Source organism: Equus asinus, chromosome 5 (genome assembly GCF_041296235.1).
Source record: "Equus asinus isolate D_3611 breed Donkey chromosome 5, EquAss-T2T_v2, whole genome shotgun sequence".
Classification (NCBI taxonomy): Eukaryota; Metazoa; Chordata; class Mammalia; order Perissodactyla; family Equidae; genus Equus; species Equus asinus.
Window position 1 is genome coordinate 60,559,871 of NC_091794.1, and position 21,272 is coordinate 60,581,142.

Genomic DNA, 21,272 nt, shown 5'->3' on the forward strand with positions numbered 1-21,272 from the left:
GGAGGACTAACAATTTCTAGTTGTACATCAATGCATTGGGATTAATATACTTATTTAACAAATTTACTTAGAAACACTACCAAATGCATTGTTGTTTTTTGTCCTTGTTTATTTTATTAATCGACGAATGCCGAGTGGAACTACTATCCAATGTAAACATTTTTGACATTAGAAAGTGGTCCTAAAACCATGCAAAGAAATGTGTGCATGGTATGCTACCATTTATCCAAGAAGATGTGCTGTAAATATATGTGCCTGCGTACATCATTACATTATTATACCATATTGTTTTCTAAATGAAAAGATAAGCCATAAATATTTTTAAATGATTCCATATAAGGGGAAGAAGGGATCGTGACAAGGAGGAAGGAAGAGGCTAGACTCCACTGAATATACTTTGTAGGTGTGATTTTGAAACCATGAATGTAGTCTTATACAAGTATAAAATGAAGTGAAATATTCAGAAAAGAAATCCCTAGAAGTCAAGAGCAAATTGAAATAAATAAACCTAGCCATCTACTGATTTGTGGCGTGACCACAAAGACAGAAACTATTCCATGTGACTTTAAAATACTCATTTGACTGTACATCCTTAGTAAGACATACCCTAAGAACAGGAAGAACATACAAAAGAAAGAACAACTTAAAGGGTATTCACAATCGTGTTATTGACTCTATGGTTAGGGTTGTTCTTCTGAGACTTAAGATTGATGGGATCAAGTGAAATAGCTCCTGAATTTTAATCAGAAGCAGTCTGATAAACTCATTATACATTGTATTTTAAAAAACGCTTTCCAGCTTTATGCACTAAAAGGTCTGGAAACAATGACACACCCATCACTAGTGAAAGCTTCTAGTGTCTAGATTGTGGACTCCAAGCACCATTTCTCATTAACTGCAACCAGGGCTCCTGGGAGAAATGGCTGCTTCCAGGTCTGGGACAAGCAATGTAGCAGGTGAGCATGAAAATCTTGTCGTATCCAAAGATAGGAAGCCATCAAAGATAACTCGAGTCTTGTCAAAAGGACCCAGGAGCTGACCTGACTAGGCTCCCATTAGTCAAAGATGGAGCAATTTGAGCATCAAAACTAATAACAGTGACTTGAAAGACACCAAAATATTTGTACAGTCATGCATCACTTAACGACGGGATACGTTCTGAGAAATCCATCCTTAGCCAGTGTTGCCCTTGTGTGAACATCACTGAGTGTACTTACACTAACTTAGATGGGATAGCCTCCTTCACACCCAGGCTCTATGGTACGAATCTTTCAGGACCACCAACATATACATGGTCTGTCGTTGACCTAAACGTCATTATACCGGGCGTGACTGCATTCACGAATTCACTAGGATAGATTAAAAAAAAGGCAAACAGAAAACATCCCTTTGGTGGCTCAGGATGCTAGAGAACCAACACAATCTTTGGAAAATGCGTTAATGAAAAGAGAGATTCAAGCATTTATCCTGACTTCTGTAAGAACCCTACCTTAGGGTATTCAAACAGTTGACGAGAGAAAGTCTCCTTATAGAAATGGGCCAGGTAATGAATGAAGAAGGATCCACGGAGTGAGGGCATAACCATTTTGCACCCCCTAATGAAACAACAGATCTAGGAATGGTCATTGGTGGCTACAAAGGTCTCAAAGAGAGATGGCCAGACATGGTGCCTCCTGATGAAAGTCTACAAATTTGATGTCTGAATCTAGCTGAGTCAATTTTAACAAAATGCCTGAGGAGCAGAAAAACAGATTCAAAGACTCCGTGGGGACACAGCTAGCTAACTCTGGACTGTGGGAAACTAGAGCAGTGCCACCCAACATGCCTTCACAGACCAGCATCAGCGTGATTCGGGAGCTTGTTAGAAATGCACATTCTCAGGCCTTAGGTTATTGTTAATTTTTTAAGGTATGGCGGTGCTTTGGTGGTTCTATTTTACAAAGTCCTTTCTTGTAGTGATGTGTATTTAAATATTTGTGCATGAAATGATATCCTATTTGAGATTTGTCTCTACTAATTTTGGGGTGGGAAGTGGGAAAAGAGGTGGGGTTATAACAGAAACAAGATGAGCCATGACTTCATAATGATGGAGGCCGGGTGCTGGCTACATGGCAATTCTTTCTACTCCTCTGTTTTTAATACTCAGCCTTTCCATAATAAGATGGATGTTAAAAGAGTCTAATTCAGAAAAACAATGTAGCAAATATAACAAAATGTTAATTATTAAATGGGTTGATGGATGTATTAGGGTAGTTATTACCCTTTTCTACTTCTCCATGTGCTTGAAAATGTTTCTACTTAAAACTAAAAAGACTTTCACTGGGAAAAACTGAAGTAGGTGCTCACGCTTCAAAACATGGGAGTCACTGTAGAAAAGACTGACGTACTTGCTGTAACAATTATTGATGAAAGCGTATGTGCAGACACCATATTAGACAAATTCAGATGTGATCACCTTGTTGTTAACACCAGTGTTAATCAGCAGGAAGTGAGGTCCAGGGAGCTGTCGCCCAGAGTCACAGGCTGTGCCTGCGGTCAGTCCCAAGCCGATCTCTACCTGTCCTGTGATCTTCCTGGTTCTGGAACATTTACATTTCAGAATCACATCATTTTTCCGGTTTATTGTTGATCATTCCTATGACTTGGGGATGCTTTCTGTGTTCTAGGATGTCAAGTGATAACATTCTGTGCTGTGTGTTTGTTACTTGATTTTTGACTTTAAAATGTGTCATTGGGTTATAACATACATTCAGAGAATTGCGTGAATATGAAGTATGCAGCTGCACGAGTGTCACTTATGTCTTGTGGACAGGTTTCTGGAACCCCTCTCCCTGGCCCGATGGGTGAATCTAGCCCACAAACTGCATAGGCATTAAGTCAGTCCAATGACACCCACGCTGTGCTGCGCAGTAGCCGTGCAGGCCATCTTCAGCCTGTGTCACACGACCTTGTGTCCCCACGTCTCATGACTGAAGACCCCAGTTGGACCTCTGCAGAGCAGGAAGAGGTGAAGGGCAGCTCGCTCTCACCCTCCCCCACTGCATTGCTTAGAGATTGTGGGAATAATTAACGACCCTGGTCCTCATCTCCCTCCGCACGTAGATAACATCAGCTTCTCTGAACTTGTTTGATGTATGACTGAAGATGCTTTTTATGTCACCCAGATGCACCGTATCCTTTCTGACATAGATGAAATCTAGTGGCAAGTTTTTTCCCTCTTCTCCTCTTCCCTGCACGTACACTGTTGGTAAAAGAGACAGAAGCTGCCCTTCACCTCACACCCTCGGAGCAGTCCCATCAGAGCACCCTGTGGAACTGGTTCTCGGGGTCCCACTCCTCACCCCAAGTATTGAATGAACTCCGTCACCAATATCACCTGCAGCTTTCTCTCAGTTGACACTATTTAACCTGTGTACCACCTCCCGGGGCAGGATGTAGAATATTTCCCATGCCTCCACCCCTTGTGCCCCTCCCTTGTCACAACCCTCCTCCTGGGAAATGGCTATGCTGAGGTCTACCACCAGAGATAGAAGTAGGATCCTAGTGGGTGGTCTTTTCTGTCCTGCTCTTTCACTCATCATGATGTCTGGGAGAGTCACACTGTTGCTGCAGGTGGCAGGAGCTTATTGCTTTTTGTTGCTGTGTAGTATTCCATCATGTGAATATACTCAAGTTACTTATCTATCCTATTTGATGGAAAGTTGAGTTGTTTCCAGTTCTCCACTATTGTGAGTAGACTGGCGATGAACATTCCCATAAGAGTCATCTGGCAGATGTGTGCAGCCACGTGTCATGGAATAAACCCCGGGTGGAATTGCTCAGTCAGAGGAAACCAACCATGTTTACCTTTGGGAGGTCATGGGCAAAGCACTTCCAACAAGGTCCTCACAACTATGACTCCCGCCAGCAGCAAATGAGAGTCCCTGCTGCTTCATCTTCCCAGTGACACAGTTGTCACTGTCCTTGCCATTCTGCTATCAGCATTTAGGAACCTCCTCCAAACTGTCCTGTGTTCCTCTGCAGAGTCAGTGTGCCCTCCTGTGGCTCGCACAGCATCTTCTCCATCTCTGCCACAGCTCTTGCCATCTCTGGTGGAGCTTTGCTTCCTCTGTGTCTCCCCTCATTAGAATCTAACTCTCCAGGGGCAAGGGCGGTGCTCTCTTCTTCTTCTTCTTGATATTCCAGGAGCTTACACAGGGCCAGGGACACAGTCGTGGCTCAGAGTTTGATTCAATGAGTAAATGAATGAGTGGATGAATGAATGAATCAGTCAATTAATCAATATTCTGAAGAAATTAAAACCTACTTACCTGGCGGGACATGGTGCACATTTTATATAAACAACTAAGCTCTTTGGGCCACGCGAACCTCTCTCCAGAGCCGTACACACAGGAAGAATTTTTGGCCTGAAATTCAGAGAGCGCTCAGGGATGGGGAGAAGCTTTCATCTCCAAGGCCTCATTTGCACTGGGCCTGCAGCACAGAGGAGCAGGACTCGGTGCCAGGATGGGGCTGCCCAGGCTGTGCTGAGCTTGGATAGTGTGGATCTGCTTTGCAAAGCCCACCTCTTCCCCTCGAGCGACCGGATCCCCAGGATCCCAGGAAACAGCATGTGCATGCCCTTCCGTTTCTCAGTCGCTGCCGAGACCAGCAGGCTCCTCCGTGTCCGGGCTTGGTGGGCTACAAAGGCTACGCCCGCCCTGGCCCCACCTCTGAGTTCAGGGATTCCCAGCCGTGACCTCGGGGTCCAGATGCACGTGCCCAGAGAGGAATGATCATGGAGATGCAGTTTTGGTCTCCTCTAATAGACAGGTCTGCCTGTCTATTATGTATAATTTATTATATTTTTATATATATAATATATAAATTATATATAAAATATAATTTACAAATTATATTTATATAATTTATATAATATATATAATTTATAATATATAGTAAAATATAATAATTTATATATAATATAAAGGCTGCCATTTGTATAATGGGAGATTGAGAGTGCCCTGCTGTGTTACAATAACCTGAGCGCCTGTGGAGACAATTCTAACCACCAACAATTCAAAGGCAAAGCCCGTCGTTCAGGACAACATTTGGTTTTCATTGAACTTCTGCATTGTGATTACCCCAGTGGACTGATATCTGCGACTTTTGTTATGAGCTGTTTAGGAGCATTTTGACATGTAGGGGGTGCTGCCGAATGGAAAACAAATGTTCAAAGAGATGAGCACTGAGAAAAGCAGAGTTCTGAGAGAGAGACCGTGGGCACTGGCATGAACGTCATTCTAGTCTCACCAGGGTTTCTTCAAGTCACACTAGCCTGGAGGTGAGAAGAGGCAGAATTCTTACTGCATTTATCTAAGGGTTTACTGCATTGTCTCTACTGGCTCCTGAGGGCACAAGACTCAGCCCTTTACTTCCAGGTGGCCCCTAGGACTGTCACATGTACAACTTGAGCAAACATCCTTGGCCTCCGTTGTGCCCCACTTCCCCTGGCCCTGCCCTCAGCCCCATCTCCCTGAAGCAGTGAACAAGGAAACGGCAGAAGTGCCCGATGCCCAGGGCTGAGCTCTGGCAGCATGCACTGGGACAGGTGACCACAACCAGCCTGCCTGCTTTCCCAATGTCCCCTGGGAGTTTTAGTGAAGACAGCAGCTGTCAATTCAGCCTGAAATGTCTATCACAGTGGCATACTCTCATGCTTACTTCCCCTGTTCCCCCAAGGAAAGACGGTCCTGTGTGGCTGTCCTCATTTCTCCAGGCTGCTGGACCATTTCTGCCAGGCAAATTCCCAGCTTTGTGTTACAGGAGGAGAGGATGGGATGGGGACGGCAGGAGAGAGGCCAACGAGAGAGGCGAAACTTCCTCCCGAAGTCCATTGACGAGATTTGTGTCCCAAAAAGAAGATCTGGACTTCCTGTGGGTCTGCTTGTGGCTTTTGAACCATGCTCCTTGAACCTCACCCCAGCTGTGGCCTGAGTAGGCCCCATTCCAGTCCCCTCTTCTCCTAGGACTCAGACGTGAACAAATGTAAACCCGAGGCAGCCTCAGTCCTCAGAACAGCCCGTCCTCTTGGGTGACCCAGGCCCCCCGAGCAGACCTGCAGCCTGAAGGGCTGTCTCTTCTCCAGGATGAGTTCCATGCAGGAGGCTGCCCACCTGTCTGCCCACCCAGGTCACTGCCCCCAGGGAGCAAGGTTGGGGGTTAAGCTGGTACGGGAGTAAATGGCCAAGTAGGGCTTCCTCCAGCAGCTCTTCCCATCCCCTCAGGCTGGGTCCTGCAGCAAGGGGCAGCGGGCCCATCCCAGGAAGGCCGGAGTCACAAGAACTGTTTCCTGTCCCCAGTGACAAATGTAAGCAATCAAAGCTCACCCCCTAGTCAATTATTCAGATAAATCTGAACAATATCAGATGGCCCATAAAGGTCTGTTTGTTTCGTTTTACCCCAATTAGACTAGATTTATGGCACTTGGATTCATAGGCGCACACATCCATCAGTGTCGGGCAACATCTACATGTGGCTGACCAGGAGTGAAATTGTGGTGTTTGAAAGATGTTTCCAAGTCAGTGATGTCCTACTTTCCAGAAATAGTTAATGACAGGAAACAGTGCTAATTAGTGGTAATGAGGGGAAAACGCAAGACTTCAATTACATAACATCCTATAAATTCTGTATGCGTTTCTATCATCTTCCTGTTTCTCACTCTGTCTCTCACTCTCTAGCTACATAACTAATAAATGTAAAAATGATAGAAAACACACCAAAATTTTCTCACTGGTTATTTTGGGTTGCTGGAATTGTTGGTGACTTTTCTTTGCTTATTAAAATTTTTTGCAGTTTCAAATTTTTCTTCACTTTTATATAGTTAGCCTTTGTTGTGTAACAAACTACTCTAAAACTTAGTTACTCAAAACAAAAAACAAGAAATATTATTTCTGACGAGTCTGTGGGTCCGTGGGGCTGGTCCCTGGATCCAGGCCTGCTTGTTGGGTCTCTGCGGTCAGCTGAAACGGAGCTTTAAGTTTAATATATTTCATCTTGAACGATTTAAGCAGTATTTTTAATCACTTTAATGGTATTTTAAAAACCACTATTGTGTTCGGATCCCCTCCAAAACTGATTCAGGATATATTCTTATCACATTCTCACAAAACATTTGGTAGTGGCCTAGATTTATTACTATTTTGTAACAATTCTAGTCACATTGGAATCCTGCAAAAGATGTTTCAATGAGCTAATATTTAGAAATATTTAAGACTGTCCCTCTGTTAGGAGAAAATGTCGTCAATCACGGCAATATTCTCATTTGAAAACAAGATAAGCAGAGAAATGCATTTTACAAATATTATAGATAATTTGTCTTTTTTGAAAGCCAGGAATGTAAAATTATAATAATTTCTGATTTTGATATATACATAAAACATTGAAAATTAAAATAATGTTTATTAATACATCTCATCTTTATCTTTCAATATATTTTCAGCTACTTCCATGTCATAGGAAATTTAGCATTAACAATTCTTGCAGCGGATGTAGGATTGCACACTTTTCCCTTTCGCCAGGGAATTCTGTAGTCTCCAGGCGTGTCCTGTGTCCCCAGCTCCCTCCCGGGAAGGCCCAACATCTTGCACATCCTTTCACGAGGGCACCTGTGTGTCTGAATCTGTGCAGGATTCCTCCCACAAACCTCATAAGCCTGTGACACAGCACAGCGGGCTGTGATCGTCCCATGAGCCCCATAAAGGACGATCCTGTGCACAATAGGCCTCAGGAACACACGCCCTGAGGGAGTAGAGAACAAGCCCCGGGAACAGTCCAGACCATGCAGCTCTGTGCGCATGACCGAAGGAGAGTGTCAGAGGAGGCACCCAGGCCCCTGCTGGGCCGGCAGCGGGCAGGGAGCATCCTCCTCCTGAGGGAGCGGCACATCGATACTGGGGACAGGAAGCTCTTGTCGCACTGGGGCCGGGCCGGGAACCTGTGTCCATGGGTGGCACACCCAGCGCCACACCCTGGTCTCTGGGGCCCCGGTCAGAACAAGGCGGTGGTGGGCGCCCTGTGCCCCCGGCCGGGCAGCAAGCTGGCTACTGCTAAGCAGGGACTCCTAAGCCGAGGCACAGCAGCTCAGTGGTCACACTGTTCAGTCCCTTAATTTCTGAAGTTCAAATGGAATGGGCACCACCTCACAGGCCTTGATGAGAGTGGATTATGATAACAAGAAGTACAGGTCAAAGTGCAACACGCGGTGCGCATCCTCTGTGCTGCTAATGAATGATGGGAAATTAAAAGAAAAGAAAATACCCTTCACAAAAGGGTACAAAATAAAAATAAATAAAATCCTTACGTAAAAATCTAAACAAGTAAAGACAAATCTGTATCCAGAAAACTACCAAAGGCTGTGAAAAGCTAGCAATGAAAACCTACCTAATAGGAGACATATTTCACTTCCATGATCAGTAGACTCAGTATAATTAAGATGTCAGCTCTTCCCGACTGGACCTATAGAGTCAACACAACCCCAGTCAATGTCCCAGTCAGATACTTTGTAGATATCTACAAACCGTTTCTGCACCTGGGATATCCTGCACAACACTGAAGAGCAAAGTTGAGTAAGCCGCACTTCCCCATTCCAGGATTTAGAAAGGTACAGGGAGTGTAATGCTGGGGTAAGAATGTGCCAGGAGATAAATGGAAAAGAATACAGAGTCCACAGATAGACTCACAAACATGGGCAACTGATCTTTGTCAAAAGATCAGAGGCAATTTGATGGAGAAAAGTTAGTCTTTTAAACAAATGGTGATGACACAATCGGGTGACCATATGGAAAAAACTTAACAAAGATGCCAACTTTTCACATGACACAAATATTCACAAAAATTGTTCATGGATGTAAACATAAACTGCGAAACTATCAAAATTCTAGAACTAGCAAAGGAGAAGATATGACCTCAGTTTTCATAATGACCTTTTATCTTCAACATTGAAAGAACGAGTCTTCAATGAAAAATCCAGTTAAGGTGGACTTTGTTAGAATTAAAATTTTCCACTCTGTGACAATCACTGTTAAGAGAAGAAAAAGACCAACCGTAGACTGTGCGAAATCTTTGGAAGAAGCCTATCTAAGAAAGGGCTTGTATTAAAATGTACAAAGCATCATAAATTCAACAATAAGAAAACAAACATTCCAATGAAAAATGGGTCAAGATCTGAACAGACACCTCGCTAATGAAGGTATAAGCATACAATAAGCATGCAAGAAGATGCTCAAAATCACTTATCATTAGAGAGAAGCAAGTTGAAACAAAGTGAGACGCCTTGACACACAAATAGACGAGATCAATTCATGGCTGGGGGCTAGGACAGCACAGACTCTCTGTCGTCACTGCTGCCCATGCCGAGTGGTGCGGCCACTGTGGAAGACACTTGGGCACTTTCGTACAGAGCTAAACATCATCTTAACACGTGATCCCTCAACCATCTTCCTAGGCATTTACACAATGTTTTCAAGTAGAACGTCAACAAAAAAGCCAGCACACATATATAGACTGCACCTCATTTATACAGGCAGGGAACTTGAATGAACAAAGATAACCTTCCATTAATGAAAGGACACCCAAGTGAGGTACATCCATGCAATGTAATGCTATCAGGTGCCAACACTGAAAGAGCTATCAAGATGAAAGCACATGGAGGAATCTCAAATTCACCTTTCTAACAGAAAGAAGCATCTGCGAAGGCTGGGTAGAGTACGGTCTCATTGATATGGCATTCTGCAAACACAAAGCTATCAATTTGATCCACAGATCAGCTTCCCAGAGCTGTGCAGGGCTGGGGTCGGGGGAGAGGGATGAAGAGGTCAGGAAATCCGTGTGATGCTTTAATGGCGGATACTTGCCTCTCTGCCTTTGACGAAATCCCCAGATTTTTACAGTGGAAAGAGCAAATCTTGACTTACACAAATTAGTAAAATGATTTAGGTGGGTGGATCCTTGGATGGCATGCAGATGAGAATAGAGAGTCTAACTGTATTGAGAATGGAAGAAACAAACTCACTGCAAGTGGTGGGGGAAGTGGTGCTGACCTAAGGACCTTTGGAAATGACTGGAATCTGTACAACTACAGGAAAAGACACCGAGCAAGCAGAGAACCCTACTTGATAAAGTTCTTTCTCAACAGTTACTGGTTAATAACTGTGAGGCCCCTATGCATCTAGACCGGGATTGGAGAAAGGACTGAGTGGTCGTCAGACGGCAGGAGCCAGGGTTCCACTACTGCAGGGGCAGGTTTCGGGGAGGGCAGGGCGCGGGCTGGAGGGCTCCATGTGGCCATGCTTTCGACTGGGAAGCCGTGCTCTGAACTGACGTTGACCTTAATCTAAACATGGCTGTTTCCATATAGACACATATACAGCAGACAGTGTACACACGGTAAGGTCAGCACACCAGCCTAACTTAAGCATCCTGCCACCGAGAAGGCCAAGAAGCAAGGACACCCCGGAGCAACCAGCACACTGAGCTCACAGATGCACGTTTTTAATGCCATGGTCTCATACAAGGAGCCAGTGCTCCTTGAGGAAAAGGCTGATTCCAGGCTGAGGCTGAGAAGGCGCAAGACAATGCTGCAGAATCCTGTAGAAAAGTAAGGAGGCGTTATATCCCCAACTAAAATACACAGGCGCCATAGTTTTCCATCACATTTATGTCGTAAGAATATTTAAGCATTAAAACCTACCCGGCGGTGTAGTGGCTGAGTCAAATGCTTCATTTCGGCTGCCCAGGATTCACAGGTTCAAATCCTAGGAGCAGACTTATGCCCTGTTCATCAAGCCATGCTGTGGTAGGTGTCCCACAGACAAAAGAGAGGAAGATTGCCACACATGTGAGGGACACTGGAGGCAGAAAGAGGCAGCGGAGCTCCGTCAGGACAAGGAGCGGTCTCATGCCCGCCAGCGTGGCTCTGAGAGTTTGAGAAAGAGGCCCCTTCAGAATCAGTGGGGGCATCAGTTGGAAATTTGTTTAGTTAAGAAAATGGTCTATTCAGCTGAAACACTTCAAAATCAGAGCGATGTGCATGGAGCAAAGGTAGTTGGTGTTGGTTTCTGGCCCGTGTGCGCTCACGCCCCCATCCATTCGCTGAGTGACTGAGCTTCTCCACATGAGCCGCAGCGGCTCCTGGGCCCTTTGCACTTCAGGTTCCCCATACAATGCACAGGTTAGCATGGGATCTCTGTGCATCCTTCCAGCTCCATCTGCCTCATTGCTACATTCACATAAGGACACATTCCACTAGGGAACTATTGTTGCCGTCGTTAGGACACGAAAAACGCATCCTGGGCCCTCCTGAGAGGTGCTGCCGGGCCTCACATGCCTCCTGGATGCAGGGTTCAGTGTGGTTGGCATGCCGTCTGTGGGCCATGGTCACACCAAGCCCGTGCTCAGCAGCTTTTCTCACATCCCGGTCCCAGGCCACAGGGCGAGGAAGGGGCAGCAGGCCAGCAGGCACTGGGGCCTGAACCACTCAGCAGGTCAGCACTCCCGTTTGAATCCACGCTTGGGGTGGACACCAGGGAACAAGCACCCTAGGCTCCCCTGGGCTCCTGAGGTGTTTCGGGTGCCCCTTCCCTGCCCCCTTGCTCCATACCCCATGCCCTGGGAGCCCTTCCACCCAGGACATCAGGAGGCTTAGCCCCTCCAGCCTGGCTATGGGACCCCCGAAGCCTCGTGGTTGTGTCCTCCTGGCAGGGAGCCTCTCTTTTTTCTGGAAATGAACTCCAGTCGTGCTGGCTGAGGGCTCCAGCCCTGTTTGTTTGAGGCTCCATCCGTCGCCCAGGCTGCATGCCTGCTGCTCTCTGAGACGGGGCCCCGTTTTCCTTAACGTGCCCTGTTGTTCACCACAAGCTCTCTGGGCCTCCAACTCCTGCCCGCTCCAGGCTGTGTACTGTCTGCTCCCACCCCTCACACCCCTGTTACTGGGCTCTACCTTCTGCTGGGAAGCCCACCAGTTGGCTTTGACTGGTCTGTGGACACTCAGCACTGCCCTGGCCTCTGTTCACCTCTGTTTCCATCACGGTGGACACCCAGCTCTGTGTGACAACCTCACATCCTTCCAGCCATCCTCAGCTCCCCACGAGTCCGGGTCCAGCTCCTTCTTTCACACCTCCTACCATCCAGGGTGCTTTTAAACAGCCTCTGAGTACCACAGACAAGCTGCCACTCCCCCAGGCCACCTGCTCTGATGCTAGCCTAGGTCCCTGCATCTCGGCTGCTCCCAGGAGGAGGTGCCTCCTGGGCAAGGCCCTGAGTGACCACCTTAGTGTAGTCATGCTCAGAAACTCAAAACCAGGTCCTGCTTCCTGTGAGCTCGTGAAGATTCTGGAGACATGGTCGGAGAGCTGACGCTGACTTCCCAAATCTGCTCCCAGGCCATTCCAAAATGTCTGCCCCTGAGAGAAGGCCCGACTACCCAGCAGTTGTCCCCTGCAATGGGGTGGGATGGCACTCATGGCACGAGAACTGCGGGGAGCAGGGACGTCTCCCTTGGTCTATTTCACTCTCTTGGCAAAAAGACCACAGACCAGTGAAGAGTTCTGATGATGAAACTTTGCCCAGTTCTGACTCCCACTCTCTGTGGTCAGGAGCAGCCTTGGGGGGATGCTTGTTAAGAAACAGCTAGTGAGACTACACGGCAGAACTTTGTGTCACTGAAGAACGTCGTAAAGTCTCCCACCAGGACCCTTTAACTGTGTGACGCTATTCTTCTCTGGCACAAAATGTGCCCCCAATCCAACAAGATTCCAGTTGCTCCTTCGTTTCTGGGCCTGATGGTGGGTGGGATAGAAGGAAATTCATGACTTCAGCCTCTAATCTGGTAGGACAATCAGGCACACATGAGCTCTCTCTGTCTCTCACGGCCAAGGGAGGGGGACCAACTCGGAACTGACCTGGGCCCTGGTCACATCGAGGACAACAGGTTCCCTGCATCAAGATGGAGTCCCTGGGTAAGCCATCTCTCTGAGGGGGCAGAGATGCGGTGGGCAGGCATTCTAGTTGCAGGCAAGAAAAGCGGAGGTGAGGGAGCAAGAGAGCCCAGGCAGGTTTGAGGAGGACAGGCCAGATGGTGTGGGTGACAACGGCCAATTACTCCTCCTTTCTGTGCTTCCTCTACGTTATTAAAAACCTGGGATATTACCCACAACACTCCAAATTATTCTGAGGGCAAAATGAGTGGATACGCACAAAGACTCTTAACCTAAACCTCTTGCCTTCCCCGGCCCTGCTCAGCCCTGGGTCCTGGCGCTTCTCTTGCTCTTGGAGGTAAAGGATGGTCTGCCGTGTAGCCAGTCACGTTCTTGGATGGCTGTGCCCTGTCAGGGAGGCCATGGGCAACCAGGATGTGTGCTCCGTCCCTGCCGCAGCCTGAAGGCCACGCTGGCAGAGGCCAGGCCCCCTGTGTGTCTCAGGGCCACTGGCAGCCTCCATCCAGAGGGGAGAGCTCTGAACCGCTAAACAAGTCATCTGGGTCTTGCTGTGACTGGGTGTTTCCGTGGGAGCACGTTCACAATACTCGGCGGTGACCCCTGAGCTGCCGATCACCGGGTGGGGACTCTGGGTGAACTCAGCGCAGTGGCTCTTGTCCACCCATACTGCCAGCCCTTCAGGATTTAAACAGGCAAGGCCGTGTCCATGGATGCCCAGAGATCACAGTTGGGTGGCATTCCCCTGGAGGACATCCCTACGCCTGCCCCTCTCAGCCTCAGCTTTCAAACCCCCAACAGAAATGGCTCACACAGCCCAGGAGGTAACCACAGCACAAGACTGTGGATGAGAGCACAGCCATCCCAGGGGCAAAGGTCTATGGGCTCGGGCCCAGCCAGAACGTAGGACAAGTCAGGAATAACATGACTCAGGGTGTGACGGACGGATCTCCCAGACCAAGGACGTCAGCACCACACAGACCCGGAAGTCACCTTGGTCAGCAAGGGACCGAGTGGGGGTTTCGTCTGGCCAGGTACCTGGACCCTTATCCCGCCTGTCAGAACCCATCCTGGTCCATCAGGCCAGCCAGGGAGGAGTGGCTGTGAGGCACCTGAGGGAGGGTGGGGCCTTGAGGGGACTTCTGACTTGACAAGAGTGAAGAAGGAAGTGCAGGGGCTGGGGTCCTGGGTCCCAGGGAGCAGGAGGGTGTCGGGAACGGGGCCCAGCTGGAGCCTGGACGGCTGCACCTCAAGTGTTCCCCTGGAGAGGAGACGAGCAGGGAGAGGACTTCGGAGCCGGGGACAAGTTCCCAGCAGGATTCCAGGCCAGGGAAAGGGTGAGCATGGAGCCCCAGGGGGACACTGAGGAGGGGAGGTCCTGCCTGCCCAAAGTCCCTGCACAAATGACCTTCCCCTGGCCTTGTCCTCTCCACACGCACGGTTTGATCTCCTTACGTGTTTTCCCCACTTAGAGCTGATGCGTTTCCAGAGGCTGAACTAAAAAACTACAAGTTCCCAACATGGGGTCCAGAGACACGTCCACAAGAGATGCAGGAAATGTTTCCTCTCCCTCCAGAGTGTGGACGGGCAGCCCCTCTCCTGGGGCACAGAGTGGGCCTGGCAAGTGGTGGCTTTAGGGCCCCCCACATTTCCATGGTGGATGCTCGGCCTGAGAAAACACCTCGACCTCCCATCTCAGGGGTCTGATGGGCTGTCTCTGCTCCTGGCCCAGCTTCACGATGCTGACACGGACCTGTCCTCTGAGGAGAGGCACTTGGCGGTCTCCTTCAGCAGCCAGGGAGGGGCTGCACCTTCCCCCTCTCCCACACACAATAATCGCATGACTGCAAAATGTCTTACTCCAGTGAGGGATCTGAGAGTCTGGAGAGCGTTTAAATTAGCACAGAATGTGAAAGAACCACCACTCCCAGGCTCTAAGAGAAACAGGACTTTAATACAACAGTCTGCAAATCTGGCATGAACTATTTACAAGCAGTGATTCTCACCCCTACAGAGATGGAAATTGGCCTCAGGAAGGGGTGGCAGGCGGTGGGGCCCTTGCACCCTGAGTGCCCCAGCTGGGTCCCTGCTGCTAAGGAAGAGGTCATACGACAACGGGACGCTCACTCCCTCCTCAGCTTCATGATGGCCATGCTCTCTGGGCCTGGAGAGATTTGCTGGCCAACTAGCACCGGGGCTCCAGCTGGCAGGACAGGCTGTAGCTACAGGATAGAGTGGCATCTGTGAGCCTCCCACAATCCACAGCCCTGGTGTCCCTCCCGGCATCTGCCCAGCAGCTGGAGCCCAGCTTCCCCAGCCATCGCCATGCGACAGGTCAGGGCTGACAAGGGAGTCATGGACACAGGCTCTCCGGACTGGCCAGCAGGGAGAGTGCACCTCTTCCTCCCCATGTCCTGTCCAGCCTCACCTCTCGTCCTCACTGAGCTGCTGCATGTCCCAGAACCAGGCCCTGAATAGCTCCTGGGGCTCTAGGTTGTAATTCTCTGCAGCCTCCTGGAGCTGCACGATCTCCATCATCACTTTGTGCTCCTGGCACCAGAGGGAGAAGAGGATGCAGACAGAGCCTGCTGGGGATGCTGCAGGGTCTTCAGGGGGTGAGGAGTGGGGCAAGGGGCTGGTCCTGGGTCCTTGCTCACATGGGACCCTCCTTCCCTCCAATTCCACGCAGGACCTACCTGTTCTCAGAGATGGGTAGAAGCCCCTCCCGCAGGAAGTTTTGCTTGATGCCCACCGCTGCCCCCACCCCCCCCCCCCACTGGATGGGTCTCCTGATTCTCTGTCATCCAACACTCTCAGTAAATGTAAGATGCAGCGGGTGGTGCCCAGGAGAGTTCCGCCCAGGGGCGTCTCTGGTTTCCACGCCCCTCTCCTCCCTGACATGGAAGGCCACAGCTGCTCACCTTTTTCTTTTTCTCGTGGTTGATCTCATTGCCCTGGAAGGCAGACAGCAAAAGTCCATCAGAACGAGCCCCCTAGCTATGACCAGCCCCCGTGCACACCCCTTCTCATGGTGCCCAGCTCCAGGTCCAGGAGGGGGCTGGGCCTGACAGAAAACAGGACTTGGACCCAGGCCAGGCTCTGGGCTCCAGAGAAGGGAGGACATGGGGGCCGACACTCAAAGACCCTGTAGCCCAAGCCCCTCCGATGACGGACAGGGAGGCTGAGTCCTCAGGCAGGAAGGGACAGCTCCATCAGTGTGCTGCCTGACTTGGAGGCTGACTTCTCTCTCGCCTCCAACAAAGCCCATGCAGCTCTGCAGGCGGGCAGCTCTGCTGCTTCGCCAGCCTGGGGACCCGGGACGGGCTCCACGTGGAGCCTTCGTTCCCTCATCCCTAAGAGGGGCACACTGCCCCAGCCCACAGAGGAGCCTGGGAGGCTGTCATGACAGGAAGTTACCACATTCTGATCACTCAGGTCTTGGTACTGGGACTGTGTCTTCCCAAGTCCCAACCTGGTCATCCCCTTCTGGCCCCCGGCCTCACTCACATTTACGTAATCCTCCATGGCAGTGTCCAGCATGATCAGGTCAGTTAGCATGGTGCCCAGGAAGGGGACGATGCCCTGTGCCATTGGGATTAGATGGGATGAGGCCCTGGTCTCAGGTGTCCCCATGACCCTCCCCTGAAAACTCCTCATGCTCAGCCTCCTGGCCCAGCCCAGGGTCCCCACACGGAGCAGCCTCAAACCCTTTATAGCCGGCCCTCAATCCCCACCCCTCACCCTCCAAGAACACCAGACTCCTCCTGGTCACCTCCCAGGGCCTGCTTTTGGCTGGTCACAGGGCCTTTAATCCTTGGCCCCTCCACTCTCCCGACCCATCCTGCTGCAGCTCCCCAGGCCCTCCTCCTGGTCACTTCTAAGGGCGGGTGTCAGGCTCTGCGGCAACAGGAGGAGGGCTGCAGGAGGAAGGCCCCCTCTCTGGATTGGAGCCCCCAGCTGGGAGGGCAGAGTCCCCTCCTCTGACCTTGGAGCCCCTCCCCACAGGCGCACTCACGTGCTGCTGCTGCCTCTTCCGGCCTCTCTGCAGGGTCCTCAGCAGGGTGGCAAACTTGGAGGGCTGCTTCTGCCAGGATTGAGGACAGGGTCAAGGAGGCCATCCTCCCCTCACCCCACTTCTCCTCAGCCCCTCTGACCTCAGCCCTGGACGTCTGAACCAAGTCAGCTGGTACCCATGCTACTCCATCCTCCAGCACACTCTGATTCTAGAACAATCCTAGCTCCAACACTCTCGCTGTGTGACCTCGGGCCGAACGCCTGTCCTTCCTGAGTCAGCCTCCTCATCTGGAAAGTGTGACAACTCACCCCTACCTCGCAGGGTCTCCTGAGGACTCAGCGTCAGTGACGGTTTACATGGTTCTGGCTCTCACCCCACCCGGCGTGAAAGGGTGGGGCGGGGCTGAGAGGACACTTCAGTTTCTCTTTCATGTGAAGCCTATGAGGTCCATTCAGGAAAGATCCACTGAGCACCACCAGTTTCCTGGACACTTCCCATAAGCCACCTGGGCACCAGTTACTGCTGACTAGGACCCAGGTGAGTGTTCCTGACAGGGACAGACTAGGAGGGACGGTGGTAGGGCCTCTGGGGAGTCACACATGCACAAACATCTGTCATGCTCCAGCCATTCAGACTCAAGGCTGGGCAGCCCATTTGTCCACCTGGCCTGGGGGAATGCCTGGCAGTGCCCATCCCGAGGGCAGGCAGGGTGCCCTCCTCGTGGAGAAGTGGTGAAGACAGAAGGAGCAGTGGGGGCCTGGCTTCCTAAAGACACACTGAGCTGCTTCAGGGAAGAAACATACGCCCGTCCACCCCATGCACGCAACAGCCTGGAAGAATCTAAGTGCTGACAGCGTGGACCAAAATGGAAGGCAGCCCCTGCTCCACCGGCCAGCTCAGCATCCCCTCCGGGATCAGCCCAGACACCCCCACTTCCTGCCATGACCGGGCTTCCCACCCCACAAACACCTCCCCCACCTGCCCATGGACCAAACATACCCCATCTTCCTGTTCATCCAGGGAAGACTGGAATTGTACACAGAAACTCCAAGTGAGAAATGACCGTCCACATCCTGCCCCTTCCCCCTTCCCCACACCCCGCCTCTCCCTCCACATGCCAGCCTCCACTCTACCTTGATGAGCAGCTCCCAGCTAAGGGAGTTGTCCTCATCACAGAGCTTTTTAAATTTTCGGCAGCTCTTCCTGAGGGGGGAAAGGAGGAAGGAGAAACTCAGGAATAATGGGGCAGGGGGCATAAGGGCAAGTCCCTTCTCTATGAGAATCTGGAAAATCCAAACTGCCTGAATGAGGATTTTCGTGGGTGTCCTCTGAGCACTGACGTCACCATGGGACTGCAGAGGGGGCTCTCATGTTGGTCACCTGGGGCTGCCACTCCCTTTTCTATGCAGCAGCTGTATTTTGACCAGTTTGGTTTTCCACTGGGCACAGAGTTCTGTTGCTGTATGGCAAACACTTGAAAATCTCCACTTTGGTTCAACCTACTATGTGACATCCAGGGAACCTGATTCCTGAAGCAGAACTGGGGGCCTAAGTTGCCAGTGAGGATCAGGGACACTGCACACCCACCCAGGCCCTGTGCCCAGGGCTTACTGCCACCCAGGAAGCTCCAGCCGACGAGAGGGCAATGGCAGACACGTGGGAGCTCCCTCCTCCCCCTGGTCCTCCTGTGGAGAGGCCTCCCCACCTGGACACTTTCCCCCAGGTCTTCTTCAGTCTGTGTATGGGCACGCTCTGCAGAGCCGAGAGGACTGCGTGCAGGGAGGAGATGTTCCTCAAGGCTCGGCACTCCTGAGGAGGGAGAGGAGGAGCTGGGAGGGGGAGCAGGAGCCCTGTCTGCTCTGGCTTCAGTCCCCCTCCCTTCCACTCTTCCCTCCTGAGTGGGACAGATGGCCAGGGTGCCAGGGTGGGCACAGGTGGACCAAAGAGTAACACTTCCAGGAGGAGGAATTTCGCTCAAAGTAGGAAGGAGCCAGGGAGGAAGTGAGCATCCCACCACTGGGACATGCGAGTCAAGGTCAGTGTGCCCTTGACAGGAAGGACCTAGTGACTGTGCAGGGGCTTAGAGTGCAGCCTTCAGTCCTGAGAGCTGATCAAGGAGAAGGGGCAGTTCCACGGCTCTGGAGAGGGTCTCCCCCCGCATACCCTGGCCACCTCGATCCACCGCTCCAGAACCTTGGCCCTGCCCCGGGCCGTCACGTTTGGGTCCCCAAGGCAGGACGTCATGACACACTTTACTACTCTGTTGAACTGCACCACTGTGGCCCAGACGGTGGGTGCCACGTTCTCATGTCCGGGTCGGTTTCTTTTGCCCCAGGTGGAGCCCAGACACTCAGAGGGCTCGACGTTCTTGAACACTTCCTGGGGAGGAGGGGGAGTGTCACTCAGCCCTGCCACAGCCCAGCTTAGTGTCCAAGCAGGAGTCACCGGTCTAAGGAGGGGCTCAGGAAGCTGAGGATGTGTTCTCAGCGTGGTGGGAGCCCCTCGCTTTCATTGTTCTTCCACTGAGAGCACCCAGCACAGGAGGACCCGGGACTCCAGACTGGTGGGGAAAGGACAGGAGCATTTACACACAGCCCACCCCCACAAACTGCAAGCTCCAGAGGGCTGCTCCGCTTGGCTCCTCCCAAGGGGGCATCTCCCTGCATCCTGAGCATCCTTGGTCCCAGGCCCCATTCCGCTGCACATTCCCCTGTGCCAGCTACACCCACGGGCTTTGTCAGGTTGTCTCCCTTTTAGTGAAGTACACGTCTGGTGCATCACAAATGCTGAGGCTGCTGAGCATCCCGAGCAGATGGCTGGGCCGCCTGAGTTCCTGGCTGCACACAGTGAGTTCTCCTCCCCGACCTCTCGGGCCAAGCCCCACCAGGCTTCCTCTGTGTTCTACTTCACTCAATGTGCTCAGCCCCTCTGTCCAGCAGGGCCTCTTGGTCCCCATCTCTACAGTGTGAGGGTGGAACACGAAGGCTGGGGAGTTGCCCAGATCCCATGGTTGGGAAGTGGTGGAGCTGGGATTGGGACCCAGGTCACAGGAGCCGCCACAGGGAAAAGCAGGTCTGGGCCAGCTGATGGCATAGGGGTGGCCTGCCCGACCCCGCCCTGAGAGCCCGGGTGCTCACCGCGTCAATGGCCGTCAGCTGTTCTGCCACCTCCCTTGGGGAGAAGGCCATGAGGCTAGGCTTCCCATCGGGCTGCTTCTTCCCGGTCACTCGACAGGGGTGGGAAGCCTCTGGAACCGGAGCTGATTCTGCGGCTGTTACTGGAGCCTGAGGTGGAAATCCCAGCAGACCCCTTGGTCCCGTTGAGTCCAGTTCAGGACCTGGCACTTGGGCTGGGGCTGCTGATGGCACTCGCTCGGGGTCTGGAGCAGCTGAGGGCGCTGCTGCCGGTTCCAGCGCTAGAAGTGACGGCAGAAATAGAACTGGAGTTCCGTCCAGCTCCAGATGTGGCCCCTTTTCTGCCTCTGCACCTGGCAGAAGCGCTGGAGCTGGGGCAGGAGATGGAGAAAGAGAAAGGGTCAGCTACATAAGTTGCTTTCCATGTGCCTTTCCCCAAACAGGAAAGATCCCACTGTCTTTCAATGAATCCCCAGTCGTGACCCACCCACTGGGGTAGTCTTCCAAGCCTACGGTCTCCCTTACCCTCTGTCTCCAACTCAGTGGCCTGGAAAAGGTCCACCTGGATGAGAAGAGGGGTGGCCTGGTGCTTCAGGACTGAGCCAGGCAAGAGGTCCTGGAGATACGCCAACGTCAGGTTGATCCTGGAGTGGCGCAGCATCTGCCACATATCCTGGGAGTTCTCCTGAGGCCGGGGGCCCCAGATGGGAGAGAGGGCACTGGGGAGAGGCATGTGTGAAGAGAGTCACAGACCTGGCCTGCTGTTCCACACTGTGTTCCCACAGCACCTTCTCTGTGCCTGAGCCCCAGAGGGTGGACCAGCCACTCCAATCCCTGGGTGGCTGTCCTTGCACTGGAAGGCCTGGTCATCAGCCAATCTAACAGAGAGCCTGTGTGAGTCTGGTCTTCCACCTGACACTCTTTTCCCAAAGGGCCTGGACATAGCCTGCCCCATCCTCCACGCTCGAGCATCAGGACTGAGGTTGGAGGCAGATTTGTGACCAGGCTACTCACCACCTACTGTTCTGGGCCCCAGTGGCGGTGCTTAGGAGAGGTGCATGTGCAGAGGGCAGGGAGAGGGAGAGGGAACTGTGGAAGCGAGGAGTCTCTCAGTGGCCGACTCAGCCCAGCCTCTCCTCTGCTTCCCATGGC

General features: G+C 51.5%; 1 protein-coding gene across 13 annotated transcripts in view; it reads right to left on the reverse strand.

Annotated features, from left to right (window-relative positions):
• Window positions 1–21,272, reverse strand: part of LOC123275672 (ral guanine nucleotide dissociation stimulator-like) — a 46,164-nt gene that overhangs the window by 23,235 nt on the left and 1,657 nt on the right. For 4 of the 13 annotated variants that reach the window (XR_011503314.1, XR_011503315.1, XR_011503316.1 and 1 more), the window contains exons 2-10: window positions 20,646–20,839; window positions 20,124–20,491; window positions 19,150–19,365; window positions 18,692–18,795; window positions 18,120–18,189; window positions 17,986–18,012; window positions 16,987–17,055; window positions 16,479–16,553; window positions 15,893–15,925 (exon numbers count right to left, since the gene is read on the reverse strand). Coding sequence is in view for 8 of the 13 variants with exons in the window: in XM_070509626.1 (XP_070365727.1) it covers window positions 15,893–15,925; window positions 16,479–16,553; window positions 16,987–17,055; window positions 17,986–18,012; window positions 18,120–18,189; window positions 18,692–18,795; window positions 19,150–19,365; window positions 20,124–20,491; window positions 20,646–20,839 (1,156 nt within the window). In the remaining 5 variants the exon portion in view is untranslated. Of the gene's footprint in view, window positions 1–14,820; window positions 15,194–15,399; window positions 15,522–15,785; window positions 16,554–16,986; window positions 17,056–17,985; window positions 18,013–18,119; window positions 18,190–18,691; window positions 18,796–19,149; window positions 19,366–20,123; window positions 20,492–20,645; window positions 20,840–21,272 lie in introns of those variants that run through there. The other 9 variants (XM_070509622.1, XM_070509623.1, XM_070509624.1 and 6 more) reach the window with 9 other exon arrangements.